The sequence below is a fragment of the Primulina tabacum genome, chromosome 8, assembly GCF_025594145.1.
Source record: "Primulina tabacum isolate GXHZ01 chromosome 8, ASM2559414v2, whole genome shotgun sequence".
NCBI lineage: Eukaryota > Viridiplantae > Streptophyta > Magnoliopsida > Lamiales > Gesneriaceae > Primulina > Primulina tabacum.
Window position 1 is genome coordinate 3,396,304 of NC_134557.1, and position 18,138 is coordinate 3,414,441.

Below are 18,138 nucleotides of genomic sequence, written 5' to 3' on the forward strand. Positions count from 1 at the left end.
GAAACCCCAAAATACCCATATTTTGTTTACCCTCTATTTCCTATTTTTCCAAGAAAAATTCAATTCATGTAAAAAAATAAATATAAAAAGCTTATTATAAACCAAATAATTTTTATTTTAATTTTTTAACGAGAATATTTGTATGAAAAAAAAACAAAAACAAAAACAAAAATCGTGCACACAGAGCTAGTTATTATAAATAATCTATTCCAAGTGCTAAATAACTCGGCTTTAAAAAAAATATAAATGCATGAAATACGCATTCCTGAAAAAAACGTGATCGTCATACGAGGCAAAGTGGCAAATAACGAGAGACTCTTCGCCCACACAAAGCGGACTCGTTCTTCCGATAAATAATAGCTGGCTATTGGGGGATTGATTTAGAGATGGAGAACCTGATCGCATTGGTGAACAGACTACAGAGAGCATGCACGGCGCTTGGTGATCACGGAGAGGAGAGCGCGCTGCCCACTCTTTGGGATGCATTGCCTTCCATCGCCGTCGTTGGTGGTCAGGTATCGTTCTCTTTATTCATATTCGAATCTAACTTCTTTCAACCTGAACCAGTACTCTAGCTAGATTTTATCAATATTTGTTGAAAGCAGAAGTCCAAATATATGTACTGGACAAGAATGTCCAGATTACTTTGTATGTTCTGTCTCCCTGTCCTTAAGAACTGGCAGAATATATATACATAAATTATGTGAGATTCCAACGGTCACTCGATTAGAACAGGAGCAAATGATTTCGTTGATGGAATTTACGGTTATAATATTTAAACCATAATAACTGGGCATTAATCTGGCAATTAAAGCCGCTGATCCAATAATAAAATTCATTAATCAAGAAAAAAAAATTAACTATAATAATATATAAATTGTTTACTCTCTTTGAAATATTTTAAATGTATTGTATATACACATAACACTTTGTTCTTGTTCCATATTGGGTTAGATGCATCTCATAATTGATCCAAGTGGAGAATGAGAAAACCGTAAGAGTAGGTCTCTTGTGAGACGGTCTCATGAATCTTTATCTGTGAGACGGGTGAACCCTACCGATATTCACAATAAAAAGTAATATTCTTAACATAAAAAGTAATACATTTTCATGGATGACCCAAATAATTACAAATTACGACCCGTGAGACCGTCTTACACAAGTTTTTGCCAAGCCGTAGACTATACCTGGTGATTTAGGACTTGGAGTAGATATATCGTTAGAGGAAAAATAAGATGTTTAACTGTCGGTTTACAGTTTTGCAAATGGATTTATGGGATCTTGTTTCAGGCTTCACATTGCTTTTTTCCACCTAGACCAAATTCACGGTGATTTAGTTGTTTTGAAGATGTTAAATAATTTTCATAATCTTCACTTCTATCACTGCTATTTTTTTTCACTTGAAATTTCTTTCACGTCAAATCAGATTTTTTCTGTTGACCAACACAACTTTAATGGTTTAGAGTTCAGGAAAGTCTTCAGTGCTTGAAAGCGTTGTCGGAAAGGACTTCTTGCCTCGTGGATCTGGTAACTAGTCACTGATAGATGCATTACCATAAGCTGTAGTATTATCTCGTGCTCTTAATTTCTCTTGACATAAGGATGTCCAAAAACATTAAGATTGATCTCATTCTAAAAAATGCAGGTATTGTCACTCGACGACCACTTGTCCTGCAGCTTCATCGAATTGACGAGGGTAGAGAATATGCAGAGTTTGGACATCTTCCCAGAAAGAGATTCACTGATTTTGGTTAGTTTTGCATAAAAGATTGTTGTTGTATTTCCATATAGGGCATTGTTTTTTAGGATTTGGATCCTCTACTGTGTTGAAAACACAGCACTAAGTGCTGTGCACTTTTTACACGAGATGATCACATGATCATCTCGTTTAATCTGATAACTTTTTAAATGTATCTTATATGGCAAGATGTCCACAAGATGATCACGTGATCATCTAGTGTAAAAATTGCACAGCACCAAATGCTGTGTTTCACAGTAGAAGATCCAAATCTGTTTTTTAATGTAGCAATGAGTATGGATTTTTCTATTTAAATATATCAACACATTATTTTTGGATCAGTACTTGACTTCTTTTTGTGTCCCATGAACCTGACTTATATCTAGTATACACTGTCTAGTCTCGTAAATAATTTTTTAGCTAGTTTTCTCATTTTCCTAATGTTTTAATTCTAAATTTCTGGCTTGTGCAGCTGCTGTAAGAAAAGAGATTGCTGATGAGACTGATCGAGAGACAGGACGTAGCAAACAGATTTCAACCGTTCCAATTTATCTTAGCATATATTCTCCTAATGGTAGGTCAGGATTAGAATCTAGAGACTCATCATTTCTTATTTTTTAAGATTGTTCATTGAAACTGTAACTTGCACGAACTTTAATAGATACTAACATGTTTCTACTGAAATTTAAGAAATGAAAGAATCATGTTAATTGATTATGAGCATTGAAAAAGTTATCACGGAAGATGCAGTACATTGAGTGCATGCAATCTTCTAGCGTACCCAACTCCAAAATGAATTAAAATTTCAGATGATGGGTGCATTTATACTGTGTCCATGGAGAAAGTTCTGTTGTTTCTTGTTTTATGCATGGAGGAATGTTCTTTCCTCACAAGATAAATAAATAGGTGTTCACGTGGTAGTTAAAAGTGCTTCAAAAAACACAGACTACTGGCTGTTAGCAAGGAGGTCTCGGAAACTATTTTGATTATCAGAATGATCGAAACATTGGTAGGCCGTATGCTGGTATGAACTACTTGCTAGCTTACCTTTTAACTTGTGTAGCTATGTTCCTTTAAGTTTTAATATTTATTTAGCACCAGGTACATATAGCAAGATTTGTACGAGTGTTAATTATTTAAGCAGTATGAGATTCTTATTTCTTGTGATTTTTATTGAGTAGCAAGTAATATCCAGATATTTTGATGCAGTTGTGAATTTGACATTGATTGATCTTCCTGGTTTAACAAAAGTGGCGATTGGTGAGTCTAGTTCTCCTGGTTTCATGTGGAAGTTTAGAGCAGCTATTTTCCCTTATTTCCATTTTTTTTTTTGCAAATAACTGTGATGATTGCGATATGTGGGTTTATTATAGATGGACAGTCAGAGAGTATTGTGATGGACATTGAGAACATGGTGCGATCTTATATTGAGAAGGTATTTGTAGGTGTTAGGTTTTGCATTTAAAATTTGAATATGACGAAGTTGTTTAGAGGTGGGCTTAATATGTTCGAGGTACTGGTATTTATGTGTGTATAGTCTAATACTACTTAATTCCAGTTCAAGGTGATCGTGTTTTTTTAATATGCATCAAAATGATTCATTGCAGCCCAACTGTATTATTTTAGCAGTTTCTCCTGCTAATCAAGATCTTGCAACATCAGATGCAATTAAAATTTCTCGTGAAGTAGATCCCAAAGGTATGTCTTATGTGAATTGTTCAGGGTTCACTTATGTGTTATTGATTTCTTGGGTATCAATGTGTAGAAGTCCTACCAACAGCATAATCTTAAGCTGCATGAATGTTGCTTGCCTTAATCAACAACCCACTTTCAGATCAATACATCTCTCTCCTCATAGCCATTTTCTGACGTTGATTTTGTCTCAGGAGAGAGAACATTTGGGGTACTAACGAAGATTGACCTGATGGACCAGGGTACGGATGCTGTAGATGTAAGTTAATACTCGTAGTCCTTAATCTGTGTGTATAGTATAGTATATTCACGCCTGTTAACATTTTGTTTGTAAGACACTTGATGATGGTCTGTGTTTTAGAGTATGTTCAATTGGAGTTATACAAGTAGGCTTTCTGTCCACATATCCAAGGAACCTTAGGTTAGGATGAAGTTAAATGATGCTTCATAGCATTATCTTTAAATTTGTTATTGTAGGAATTAGGAAGTCTATTGAGTTTGCGTTTTGTGTGCAGATGCAGACGCATTCATTTCTTGACCGCCCATTCATTTCTCGCTGGCACATAATGTTTCAATTCAGCAGCATGAATTCTGAACTTGCAATATAGTACTAGAGCTAGTCCTATTATTTTTAGAATATTAAGGCAGAGATATCTCAAGATCATATTAGGAAAGGTTAAGAAAACCGGAAACATTTAAATGTTTTAAGGTCAAACACTAGGTTTACATTTTTGTAAGATGATATGTACTGTACAAGTTTCATAAATTTTTTATGTTCCTTCGAAATGTCAATGTCTACAATGAGTTAATGAAGTGCACTCGCAACTCTGCATTCATTTCGTTGGTCTGCCAATTGTAATTTTGTTATGATATTCATACTTCTATGTCTCTTGAGATATTTCTGTTGTTACTGGGTATAGTAAGCTTCTGGTAATCATTGTAGAAGAATGGAAGGTTACGTGCTGACTAGTTACTTTGATTTATAGATACTAGAAGGAAAAGCATACAAATTGCAGTTCCCATGGATAGGTATAGTTAATCGTTCCCAAGCAGACATTAACAAAAATGTCGATATGATTGCTGCCAGGAGAAGAGAACGGGAGTATTTTGCTCAAACTCCACAGTATAAACATCTTGCTCATAGGATGGGTTCTGAGCATCTAGGAAAAGTTCTATCCAAAGTAAGCAAAGACTCTAGTTTTTGCTTCAGAAAATTAGTTTATTATTATTTTGCAATAATCAACCAAATCTTTTCGTTTGACATAATATGTAAAGCTTGTGAAATGCCACTTTCTTTACTGAGTGATTTATTTTCCTGGTCTCAAAATGAAAAGTTGGCAGGTTTTAGTACTTTTCTGATGCTTTCGCTTGTTCTTGTTTCATGTTTTAGCATTTGGAAGCAGTTATCAAATCTCGAATTCCAAGCCTTCAATCACTAATCAATAAAACTATTCTTGAGCTAGAATCTGAGCTCAGCCGATTAGGAAAGCCCATTGCAACCGATGCCGGAGTAAGTAGGCCTTCCCGTTATCTCTATGAGTGGTCCATTAACTATCTTCTAAAGAGTTGCGTGTGTTTGGAGAGTGTGGGGCCCATGGGTTAATTTCGCTATTCACTTGTATATAGCTATTTAATTAAATACAAACCAGAAGCAACTTGTTTGAATTTCGAACAAATGTAACATTGGCATCTATGAAATAAAACACACTAAACTATCAAAAATTTTCCTTACGAACCCGGAAATCACTCGGCAGACAAGCACAGTTATTCCGTCTCCTTGATTTCACATATTATAGTCAAGAGATTTAGGCCCAAAAAATCCATTTGGTTAACTTGATTAAACTTTTCCAAGGGAATTAAACATGGCTGCACGGATTGAACTCGGTAATAATTAATAAAATACCTGCAGAATGCAGTTTAATCATACTTCTACCTCTAACCCTTTGTTATTTTGCAGGGAAAGTTGTATATGATCATGGAAATTTGCCGTGTATTTGATGGAATATTCAAAGAGCATCTTGATGGGGTGTATGTATCTGTATCTGTAACGTCTTATGCTGTATTTTCATATTGTAATCTATTCTAGCATTCAATTTGGTGCTTTATCCTGCAGTCGACCAGGAGGTGATCAAATATACAATGTATTTGATAACCACCTCCCTGCTGCAATGAAACGGTTGCGGTTTGACAAGCACCTTGCTTTGGAAAACGTACGGAAATTAATAGCTGAAGCAGATGGATATCAGCCTCATCTTATAGCTCCAGAACAGGGTTATCGCCGTCTCATTGAAACTGCCTTGATTACTATCAAAGGTCCTTCTGAAGCGGCTGTTGATGCGGTATGCCTTGGAAGTGATAGCTTCAATCAATGTTTTTTGGTCTGTTATTGATTGTACCACAATTTGATTTTAATATAGATTTTAGGTTTGACCTATATAACGGGGGGAAAAAAGTCAAACCAGTGTTAATTTTTCCTCCCTGAGGTATAAATGAACGGATTGTGTACATGAACAACTGCTTGTAGAGACTATGGGATTCGCTTGAGAATTTGCCAGTCAGTTGAGGTGCCTTTCTAATGCACACTAGAAAAATTTTACAATGCTTTATTAAAGTTCCATATAAAGCTAAGAGGGTAGTAGTGTTCATCATCTTCTAGCGGAAGGACTATTTTTTTCATTGGTTTGGAGAAAAACTCTAATGATTAAGTCTTCAACTTTAAGCATGTAATTTGCCTATGCACCTTTTGCTCTTTTTTCAGGTTCATGGAATATTAAAGGAACTTGTTCACAAGTCAATCAGCGAAACTGTAGTAAGTCGATGAACTTTGTCAAATAAACCTCGAGCATTCTGTTGTACTTTTCTTTTCTACTCATCCTGTTGACTTATCAACGTTAATGCGATGCGTGGTTTTTTCCTTCAATACGGAAAAAGAATATTGAGACAGCTTATACAAAATACTTTCGAATATGATTTTGCATTGAAATATTGATTGATGCTTGCCTATGTTGCCTGCAGGAGCTGAAACAATATCCCTCTCTGAGGGTTGAGGTTGGGAATGCTGCTGTTGAATCATTGGACAGGATGAAGGAAGAAAGCAGGAAGGCAACACTGCAGCTAGTCGAAATGGAATGCAGTTACTTAACTGTAGATTTCTTCCGCAAGCTTCCGCAAGATGTTGAGAAGGGTGGAAATCCAACACATTCAATTTTCGACCGGTACAATGATTCATATCTTCGACGAGTTGGTGAGTTTCAGAAACATGCAGCATGTTTTGAATTTTAAAGGGAGTTTTCCGTAATGAGCCTCTTGCTTCTTTTTATAAAGGATCAAACGTGTTGTCTTACGTGAATATGGTCTGTGCAAGTCTGAGGAACTCCATTCCCAAGTCTATAGTTTATTGCCAGGTTCGCGAGTCAAAACGTAGCTTGCTTGATCATTTCTTTGCCGAATTAGGCAAAAGAGAGGTGGGAATCCCGACCCCAGCAGTACTTTTTGCGAGCCTCCAATTGTTGTGGTGCTAGAAATGAAGCATTTTTTTGCTTTTTATGTTTATTATAGGGGAGACAATTAGGCACACTGTTGGATGAGGATCCAGCAGTTATGCAGCGGCGCTTGTCTCTTGCAAAGAGACTGGAGTTGTACAGATCTGCTCAAGCTGAGATTGATTCGGTAACCTGGTCTAAATAGATCTCAAAAGTCAACCATGTCGGCGGCAGCATAAAATAATAATAATAATAATAATAATAAATATATATTTGAGATATACCGGATGGTGTTCGTTTATCATTTCAGCTATGACGAAGATATTTTATTCATGCATGTACCAACTTTTGCATGATAAGTTGGAGCCTATTAAAAAGACAGAAAACGTAGACGATGGATTTAAATCACTACTTTAGTTACGAGGGAGTATGTTTTTTGTGAAACAATATCTTAAATTTATATTTATAAGACGAATCGATTTGATTCGTATTTATAATGAAAATATAATTTTGATATAAATAATAATAAATTTAATGAGTCAGATCAAGTCAAATATCTATCTAATAAAATTAATCTGTGAGACCGCCTAATAAGAATTTTTATGTAATTATGATATATTTATAAAATGATTATATTGCGTATATTTTTGAAATAAAAACTAACATAAAGCACCATACTTTTAAAAAACAAGTAAAAAAGCTATGATGCTTAAACAATTTTGTTTTACGATATAATGATAAACGAGAGGGAAGTATAACTAACTTGGTGTCCCGATACATTTATAAAATGGCTATATTACCCTTATTGCAAAAAATAAAAATTAATTATAAACACAATAAATTGTCAAATAATAAAATATTTTCTTAGTAGTATTTATGAATCAACAATATCCTTATTAATTATTTTAAACCCGTCCTCTTGCCTGATTTTTTTAAGCCCAAAGGCCCGAACATCCTCAGATCAGACCAGTTTCACGTCTAATCCCGTACCTTAAAACATTCCTAGTTCTAAACCAATCAAATACGACACGTAATGTTCCACCTGTAACTGATCCCTCAATCTTTCCGACTTCCTTTCCGCTCCAAGAATTTCGCCCCGTCGCGGTTCACTGCAAAATTTTGGAGCCAAAGCTTACCAAAAATTGAATTCTCAATTGAATTGTTAATTATTTAATTTGAATTTCAAACTTTTATTATTTTAAAAAATATTGGTATTCTCGTGCCATCTTCACATCCATTGTTTCGTTCATTAGTTCACATTGCGGCATCATCATTACTTCGTTTTGAATTCAGACTGGAAAATAAAAGCGATTTTCTCTTCGGAGAAGTAACGAAATCGCTTTTTCCGTATTTTGCCTCTTTAAATCTTTATTATTTTCGATATTTTGAAAAAGATTTGATTTTCTTGCGAAGTTTCGGTGAGAATTCTTGTGTCTGATTTCAGATTAGAGTAATAAGGATTCGTGGGGTTCTCTGTTCGAGTGGAAATTTAGGGTCCTTTCAATTGTTTCTGTGGACAAATGTTGTTTTGATCAACGCGATTTGATTTAAGGGTATTTGGATAATTGTTCTGCCTTTTTTCGGAGAAGAATTAGGGTTTTTTTTTTCGCTCTGCCCTTTTTTCCCGATGGGCGAAGTTGATTGACTACAAAGGAAATAATTTTGGGGCAGCCAACCAAATTCGGGATGCCGAAACTCAAACGGTGCACGCCTGAGAATGAAGCAATGAGCGGTGGAAGCCCTGCCGGAGAATCGTGCACAGCTGCTGTGAGTTCTAAGAAGATGAAGAAAACCTCTGGTGGATTATTTACGGATCCTGTAAATCAAATTGAAGGTTGCAACTTTGATTTTTCGAAATATTGGTCTACAAGAAGAGGTTCTTTCTACGATCAAGAAACAAAATCAGTTTCTCAGAAAGTTGTTAAGAATAAGCTTCCATTGTTGAAATCTTCAAGAGGGCGTCCACTGGCGCTCCCAATGAAATTAAGTGACTCGGTTTTGCTTTCCAGGAAGAAAGAAAAATTAGATTGTTGTGATGATCTGGATGACAGTTTAGCTGACAGCAGCAAGCATAACGACGACATTATTTGCAATAAAAAATTAAAGCGTGGAGAGTTTTATGATGATGTTTATTTAGTAAAAAAACAGCGAATTGAAAATTATTCAATTGACAAATTGCAGAACGTGATTCTAGAACCCTATTCTAGTTCACGAAGTTCAGTTACATCTGTAAATGAAGGGAGTCTTTGTGTTTCTCCGGCAGTGGAAAGTGGTGGGGCACTGAATGAGTGTTTGAGTGCTAGTAAATCGGTGGAGAAAAAGGTTGAAAAGAAGGCTGATTTTTATGAACCTGAGGATTTTGTAATGGGAGATATAGTTTGGGCTAAATGTGGTAAGAACTTTCCTGCTTGGCCGGCAATTGTAATTGATCCTCTCTGGCAAGCTCCTGAAGGTGTGCTGAGGGCTTGTGTTCCTGGCACTCTTTGTGTTATGTTCTACGGATACTCAAGGACTGGACGAAGGGTAATTTTCTGTTTAATATCGTTTCATGCATTTTTCTTATATTTTTGGGAATCTGATTAGACATGCATAGTTTTAGATTTAAGCATTTAATAGGAGAAACGTAATGAACAATTACCTTCTTTGGATTTTGGCGGGAAATATTGCCCTTCTTGGTCAATGAAGGGGTCAACCATCTTGGTATTAATGCATTTCTCGAAAAAATATGTGTGTCATGAAGATTGTGAGTTTGTAACATATCCAACACGAGGAAGATATTTCTCTTTCTTTGGGTAGTATATTAATATCTTAATTTTTGCAGGATTATGCATGGGTAAAAGCTGGAACGGTCTTTCCATTTCATGAGTATATGGACAGGTGAATATTTATTATTTAACTTGGGTTATCATGTATGCTAATCAAGGGAAGTTGGCCTTTTAACCTGCTTGTCTTTAGATTTCAGGGACAGACTAAGTTGTATGGTAGCAAGCCCCATGATTATCAACTGGCCATAGAGGAGGCAATTCTAGCCGAAAATGGCTATGCACAATCGGCCGTTGGGTCTGGGGAGGAAGTTTTACCCGTGGCAGATGAAGCTGAAGAGACAACTGGTTCAAATCAGGAGTCCAAATGTTGTACTATTCAGCAGGCATGTTTCTACTTAGCCTTGAGATTCTTATTATACGGAAGTACCATATCTAATCTTTCTTGAAGATGCATTAGATCTTTCACTTTGCAGTAGAAATCTGTTTTCAAGATTTTCAATTTCATACCATTATCATAGTCATGGTAGATCCGATACCTCTTTTAGGGTTACTTGGTGTTAAGTTGCTCCATCAATTTATGTTACAAATTCTTTTGGGCTTGGGAGAGATCAAGCTAGTCATAATTTGTGTTTACTATATCTCGAGCAGACGTACATGTATTTTGTGTAATTCTTATGTACCAGTCTTGTTCTGTAATGTTCCCTGCTACCTTGCAGCTCTCTTGACGTCTCAATCTCATAATGTCTTTCCAAATGGTGGTCAATTTACCATGTTTCATTAGCAGGATACATATGATAAAAGGAAAGACACCCAAACTTGTGACAGCTGCAGGTTGACCTTTCCATGCAGAATGGTGAAGAAAATAAAGAACACGACAACAGAAGCTCATTTTGTGTGTGAACATTGCATTAAGGTGAGCCGCTATTCTTCTTTTTGCAATTGATGTAACTGTGTATCTGCTGTTACTTTATGCATGTTAATTTATTCTGATAATTATCTTATTGTAGTTAAGAAAATCAAAGCAATTCTGTGGTATTTGCAAGAAAATTTGGCACCATTCTGATGGTGGCAGTTGGGTGAGAGTTTTTGCATTTTTTATGGATTGTGTGTTTCTTCCTGCTAATTAGTTAATTGTGCAAATTAACCTCTTTTTCCGCACATTGTCGAATTAGGTGTGTTGTGACAGCTGTGATGTCTGGGTTCATGCCGAGTGTGCAAACATCTCTAGTAAACTATTGAAGGTTTTACTCTGATCTATTATACTAAGATGGACTTAGGCTTGTGTTGTAGCATTTTCATGTACCAGGTTATGAGTTATGATAGTTGACAAACATATTGTGGTCTATAGGATTTGGAAGCTTCTGATTTCTTTTGCCCTGAATGCAAAGCTAAGCCCTCCTCTAAAGTGTTGGGTTTGGATAAGTGGCAATTATGTGTCAGGTAACCATCTCAGGGGCCATCATATTTTATGTTCTGTTGCTTGAAGGGATATCTTTTCTTTGCTTGAAGGGATATCTTTTCTTTTTCTTAAAAAATTATTTTAACCACACCAGTGCTGATATATCGCTTCCAGATCTGCTGAAAAGATTGCACGTAATATACCACCTAACAGGCTAGCGGTCGTCTGCAATGGTGTTGGAGGGATTTATTATCCAAATCTTCATTTGTAAGTTTTAACTTTGGTGAAAGGGATTTGGTTACTCCTTTTCTGGCCACCCCTTTTGTAGTTTAAATTAAGTACTACTGCTTCTTTATACTTCTCACGATCTTAATGCACAAATGTTTGCGTAAAGCCTTCACATTGAAATTGACCTTTATATTTATGCTATTTATGATACATGAAAAAGTTAAACATGTTCCATCACATTCTTTATTACAATAATTAACAAAGACTAATGCGATCTCAGTTATATTCGTGTATGTTTGTCCTTGTGATAGATAAACTATGTATCCTGGTAATTTTTTGGAGCTATTATCAGCAAAACTAATAGAAAAATTTTCCCCAACCTGAATAAAATTGTTATGTAATTTGGTTGCATGTTATATCAAGGTTTAAGTTGCTTAAAACCCACACAAAATAAAATGTAGAAATAATAATTCCAGATCATGAGCGCAAGTTGTTATAGACTCCTTCATGCTACCAATATTTGCTTTCACAAAATGTTTCTCTTTGAGTAATCCTATTATATAAACTGTAGTTGTACACCAATAAACATTTTTTGGCATCTTATTTTGAATGTTAGACTTGGTCTTATTTGTATAGAAAGGAATTCAAGGTATCATCTGATGATTTATTTGTCTTGTGAAAATACTGAGCACGAGTTTGTTCGTCATATGATATTATATGTTGTATAAGGTTTTGGCTAAATTACTATGTAAATAAAAAAGTTTCACTCACAAGTGTGATGAGTAAAATTGCTATGCCTAGATAGCATCTGTACAAAACAATTTGTTACTAGGATTGGAAGGCTTCCTTTCTTGAAGATGGTATTCGTGCAAAATGATTTTTCTATTCTACTTTTGTGATGACATATCATGTACGCAGTTTGTATCAAACATGTATTACTGCTACCAAAAATATCACAATATTTCTCTTATATCTCAATTCTAATGGAATATGTATTGTGATGGTACTAGTTGTTTTGTTGCTTTTAAACTGTTGTTAAAGGAAAACAAATAGATTACAACATAATGTGAATGAGAGAAAGTTTCACTTTCACTTCTTTTGTTTTAGTTGGGATGATACTAGTTTACTGGTTTGCTGCTTGCTGGTTCAATTATTTATCATTTGGATTTAAAAGGAATTTTTTATTTATTTTAATCTGTTCTCTCCTCAGGGTTCAATGCGTTTGTGGTTCATGTGGTACGAAAAAATATGGGCTCAGTGAGTGGGAACGACATACAGGTTGTAGAGCAAAAAAATGGAAGCACAGTGTTAAAGTGAAGGGTTCTAATCTTACACTGGAAAAATGGGTTTGTTCCTGATCTTTATGTTCTAATTTTGGCACTACTACAATCAAATGTTTATAATGTGATCATACAATTTTGTCTTCACTTACGCTGTAAATGGATGAGCTTCGTCGACAATATATTCTACATAGGATATAGAAACATGCAGCCGGCTGATTTTATATCCTTGAGGACATTATTTTCTTTTTTAGGTTGTGCGATGGACAAATATGAAATGATTGATTCATGATTTGGCTGGACAATTCAAAGTAAATTTCAATCCGGTTTATATTAAGTTAATCAATTTCAATAGTAATTGCGATGAATTTCAAATATACCCAGAATCGGTGTAATTTGAAATCCATTCCTTAATTTTTTTTCCCCAAATCAAATTAAATCTATCGATCCAAGTGCAACCTTAGTGATTTATGCTTACAAGTTTTTTCGTTATCAATGAACTAGAAAGAAAATGATGGTAACATCTATCTTCTTTATGGTGAATGTTAGCATTTTTTGAACACACCTTGAATATGTATAAATGTTTGCATCTTTGATGTGACATCCTTTCAAATGTTTAAATATGCTACCGCCTATCCTTGGGTCATGCTACGACAGGAAGTCTTCAAATACTAAGGCCAATGAGTTATCAGTGAATGCTTAAAAGGATAACCATATTTGGCTAAACCGAAAATAAAAATAAAAATGTAACTAGCCTTCTGTACTACTGTAGTTTTTTAATTCAGTCACCTTGCCTAGGCTATTTTCTCTTATTTAAATATATTTTCTTTATCTACTAACTTGCTGCAGATGGTTGAGCACAATGTACACGGCTTGAACCCTATGCGGTTAGATAAGCAGCAGCTGTTTGCGTTTTTGAAAGGTAATTAGGATTTTCTCTCTTCTATATTTGCTTTTACATTTTTCTTCATCCTTCATTATGCATTTGAAATATAAACTTGTCAAAAATACGAGTTCTTGTTAGTTTTCCTTCGACAGAAATCTACAACCCCGTTCATGCGAAGTGGACCACAGAGCGATGCGCAATTTGTAGATGGGTTGAAGATTGGGATTACAACAAAATGATTATATGCAACAGGTCTTGATACACAGAATTTTAATTTTGTGATGTGGACACCCAATTGAAATGAAATTTGGTTTAGATGTCACCTCATGTTAATCTTAGAAATCTTTTCATGTTTAGATGTCAAATAGCGGTACATCAGGAATGCTATGGAGCAAGAAATACTCAGGATTTTGCTTCATGGGTTTGCCGAGCATGTGAAACTGCAGAAATTGGAAGAGAATGTTGCCTGTGTCCTGTAAAAGGCATGTCTGTTGGTTGCATTTAATTTTTTCTTCATTAAACTTTATGTGTAACCAATTTTTTTTCAAAAAAAGTCTTCATGATTGAATGTTGCATCTACAGGGGGTGCTTTGAAACCAACTGATATCGATCCTCTATGGGTTCATGTTATATGTGCATGGTTTCGTCCTGAAGTTGCATTCTTGAATGCGGAGAAAATGGAACCTGCAGTTGGACTTCTTAGAATCCCACCAACTTCATTCACAAAGGTGCTGGATTTTTTAGAGAACCAACAGACCTGTGGCTAATCATGGTTTTATATTTCATATAATTAACTTTTGCCATAATGCATTCATAGAGTTTTCTGGTTCCTAGAGGTTGACATAAATTTTGTTCTGCATATAGTTAAGTTGTCATTCTCATTTTGTCTTCATCTGAAAGTTTTTCATCTAAAATGATCTTTGTTTTTTTCTAAATTTAAATTTGCAGGCATGCATTATTTGCAAGCAGATTCACGGCTCTTGCGCACAGTGTTGCAAGTGTTCCACCTATTTTCATGCTTCGTGTGCTTCTCGTGCTGGATATTGTGTGGAAGTGAGTTGACTGTCTGTTTCTTTTCTCTGTTCATTTACCCAAAAAAAAAATCCTTCTTAACAGGTTATGGATTGGAAAATTGCCTTTTAGTTTCTTAGTAATAACTTTGGATTCTGAGCACTTCCATGGCACAAATGCTTTGGTTTTCATTATTTTCCATTTTTTCTTATTTTAATTAACTCACAAATGATTCTTAATTTCAGTTACACTGTTTTGAGAAGAATGGGATGCAGATAACCAAATGGATATCATATTGTGCTGTCCATAGGTATAGACTGTGCAACTTTGTTAATATTCCTGTTTATACACATAGGGAATGTGAGTGAGAAAAGATGAGTATAGAATGCACCGACGTGTTCAAATACATATATCAATGTGCATATGTTGGTGGTTATGTGAGATTTTGGACTTTCTATGTTCCTGGTGTGTTTTTCAGTGTTTACTTGTGGTCTCAGGGCACCGAGTACTGAGAATGTTCTGGTAATTCAGACTCCAAATGGGGTTGTCTCTAACAAAAGCTTGCTTCAAAGCCAGTATCAAGAACAATGTTTGAGAGGTTCAAGGCTCATCTCTTTGAGGACTTCTGAGTGTTCTAATTCATCTCTGATCGATACCAATGAATTCGAAGCAATGTCCGCTGCAAGGTGCCGCTTGTATGCAAGATCAAACATAAAGGTAATGCAATATGTCTTTCTCATAATTATTTTATTAGATTCAGTATTAAAATTGTGTGCATCAACTCTTTTGCTTATGGTTATTTTTTTTCCTTATCTTACCATTTTTTTTCTCTGAGAAGAGGACTGGGCAACAGTCAGTATTCCACCGATTGAAGGGGCCAAGTCATCATTCTATAGATGAAATAGAAGATCTAAACTCTCAAAAAGTAATTGATCCCCTTAATGATTATTTTGTTCTGGTAACAATTACAATTTCCCTGTGTTTTATGACCATGTCTTGTCAAGAACGTGAACCAATTGGATAATTTCCCTTTCTTCAGGATGCTGTGGATGCAAAGGTTTTTTCAACATTTAGAGAACGGCTGAAGCACTTGAAGGTAAATTCATTTTCTGCATGGTTCAGGGGGTGGGGGGTACTTGGCTTATCCTTTTTTTTTCCTTTACATTCTATTCCTGGGATGAATAAACAAAATATTGAGATGTTCAAGTCAGCCTTTTCTCTAACTTCAAAATTGGAGAGTTTGGATTGATCTGGCCCTTATCCTTCTCCAAATCCTCCAAAGTCGGCTTCTTTCCTCTTGATATGTCCCTTATGTCCCACCAAACCAGTGGACCTCCAAATTCCATCTTTGGCCTTTATCCTTCTCCAAATCTTCCTTGACAAGATACACCTTTTAAAGTCTTCCTTCTCGGGTTCCACCCCGGACAACCAACACACACACATACACACAAACACACACATACTCTCACATCATTTGTAATAAATTACTTGGTTGATGTTTTCAGAAAACAGAAAACTATCGGGTTTGTTTTGGTAAATCAAGAATACATGGATGGGGCCTTTTTGCAAGGCAAAACATTCAAGAAGGAGAAATGGTACTATTAAGGCTCACTTGTTATTATTCTTTAGATGGTTCAATCTTCAACCACAGTTCCTTTCCAGGTTATTGAATACCGTGGTGAGCAGGTGAGGCGTAGCATTGCTGACATAAGAGAGGCACATTATCGATTGGAGGGCAAAGATTGCTATGTAAGTGTATATCTTTTTTGGCCTTTAAAACGTGCTATGATCTCGCTCTTGTTTGGTGGAAGTCCACGTGCGTGATTACTTTATGACTATTTTGGACAAAATCTGATGTGTGACTTTTTTTTTTGCCTTATGTCCACGCGCGTGATTACTTTATAACTATTTTGAACAAATTCTGATATGTGTAACTTCTTTTTTGACTTTATGTACTCGCCCGTGATAATTCTTGAGGCTCTTGGATTCTTTTTCAGTATAATGACCACTAAATTATATTTTTAAACTAATTTGTCTTCAGTAGTTAAAATTTTCCTCTCTCTGCTAATTTCGCCAGTTTATCATCTGATATCTCGACTGCAAATAAATTCGATTCATATAGATCCAGTTTTTTGAATGCCTTGATCACCTGATACCATGTGTTATGCAGCTTTTTAAAATCAGTGACGAAGTTGTGATTGACGCAACTAACAAGGGAAACATTGCCCGCCTGATTAATCATTCGGTATGCTCTTTATTTTTTGTTCTACATGGCATTGTAGATATTGTGCTTAATTTCTCTTGGATAGTAAAATATCAATCATCTGCTTACCTTTTATATTTGTTGCAGTAACGCAGATGAAAACTGATACTTTATTTTGTTCACTGTCTTGTTTCCTCATTTCTTGCACAACACATTCTACACCTATTGCCATACACCGTTATTTATACTAGTTCATATATTGTACAGTGCATGCCCAACTGTTACGCTAGAATAATGAGTATGGGTGAGGACGAAAGCAGGATAGTTCTTATAGCAAAGAGCAACGTATCAGCTGGCGACGAGTTGACGTATGACTACTTTCTTTGTTGTTTAACCATGCCAAATACTTCCCAAGTTCAGAAGAGTTGTGTTCAGATTTTTTGTCGATCATTAAAGCGTTATCTCTGCACCTTATTGTCTAAACAGGTACGATTACTTGTTTGATCCGGATGAGCACGATGAGGTGAAAGTCCCGTGCCTGTGCAATGCTTCTAACTGCAGGAAATTTTTGAATTAGTAAACTAACTTTAATATAGCTAATGGAAAGGCGAATGAGTGGCGGCCATCCCCAACAAGATTTATGACAACCATACATAAACCATAGTTTTAAGTAGGAATTTTTTGAACTTTGTGTCGATTTGGTTACCGATAAGTTCCTTGTTTATGGTAGCGACATGATATTTTCTTATAATTTTTGAATTTTTTTATTCTTTCAGTTACTGCATACTGCATTTTCTGATTAACAAATTCTTCCGTTTGTGGTATTGATGGAGACCAGGTGTGGTCAACAGTTGAGCTGTACAAAGCTAATGAATGATTTTTAGAATGTAAAAAAATAAGTGAGATTTTACTGTAAAGAGTATCTCACATTTGTGAATCATGATATGATATTTAATTAATAAGTATGAACATGAATAAATTATTTATTAAAATACAAATAACTAGTTTGATTATAAATCTTACAACTAAAAAACAAAAAAATTAATTTACAAATTTGAAAAAACTTTCGTAATCTCTAAGTTTTTCGTTGTACCTGATTTCTTGATTAAACATTTTCATCAAGTTATATAAGTAATCATAACGATGATTTATCTTAAATCTTTCCCTATTTAGCGAACTTCTCTGATTGTCTTTATTTTTTTATACAAATTTTATTTATGAAAAAAAATTAAAATATTTAATTCGACTCAGCGTAGCATCTTATAAATGGATTCTGCAAATGAATTACTACGATGCTCAAGTAAATTTAATTTTTGTATATACACAGCTGACAGATGCTCAACTGAACCTTTCCTAATTGACTTAATAAAATTTGTCAATCTATTAATTAAGTAAATGAATTTTCATTTTAAAGGAAAAATTGAAATTTCTATGGAAGCATAGAATATATATTT

At 35.1% G+C, this 18,138-nt stretch overlaps 2 protein-coding genes across 3 annotated transcripts; both read left to right on the top strand.

Moving 5' to 3' along the window:
* Positions 1-302: 302 nt before the first annotated feature.
* On the top strand, positions 303-7,258 carry LOC142554420 (dynamin-related protein 5A-like). The gene is made up of 16 exons (XM_075665092.1): positions 303-515; positions 1,464-1,527; positions 1,646-1,750; positions 2,211-2,312; positions 2,948-2,998; positions 3,112-3,173; positions 3,346-3,436; positions 3,625-3,689; positions 4,417-4,611; positions 4,821-4,940; positions 5,388-5,458; positions 5,544-5,769; positions 6,189-6,239; positions 6,446-6,674; positions 6,755-6,894; positions 6,989-7,258. The coding sequence occupies exons 1-16, from the start codon at positions 387-389 to the stop codon at positions 7,115-7,117; spliced, it is 1,830 nt and encodes a 609-aa protein (XP_075521207.1). The 5' UTR covers positions 303-386; the 3' UTR covers positions 7,118-7,258.
* A 674-nt stretch (positions 7,259-7,932) lies between these two features.
* Positions 7,933-17,459, top strand: LOC142553013 (histone-lysine N-methyltransferase ATX3-like). 2 transcript variants are annotated; one of them, XM_075662981.1, is made up of 23 exons: positions 7,933-9,435; positions 9,734-9,789; positions 9,868-10,060; positions 10,462-10,590; positions 10,685-10,753; positions 10,850-10,918; positions 11,026-11,117; positions 11,251-11,343; positions 12,515-12,650; positions 13,434-13,506; positions 13,623-13,722; positions 13,828-13,952; positions 14,053-14,198; positions 14,419-14,523; positions 14,727-14,791; positions 14,979-15,198; positions 15,320-15,439; positions 15,521-15,577; positions 15,987-16,076; positions 16,144-16,230; positions 16,652-16,726; positions 16,952-17,052; positions 17,171-17,459. In XM_075662981.1, the coding sequence occupies exons 1-23, from the start codon at positions 8,599-8,601 to the stop codon at positions 17,259-17,261; spliced, it is 3,129 nt and encodes a 1,042-aa protein (XP_075519096.1). In that variant the 5' UTR covers positions 7,933-8,598; the 3' UTR covers positions 17,262-17,459. The 2 variants fall into 2 exon arrangements, with proteins under 2 accessions (XP_075519096.1, XP_075519097.1); XM_075662982.1 differs by having other exon boundaries at positions 7,934-9,435; positions 15,320-15,406.
* The last annotated feature ends 679 nt before the right edge of the window (positions 17,460-18,138 follow it).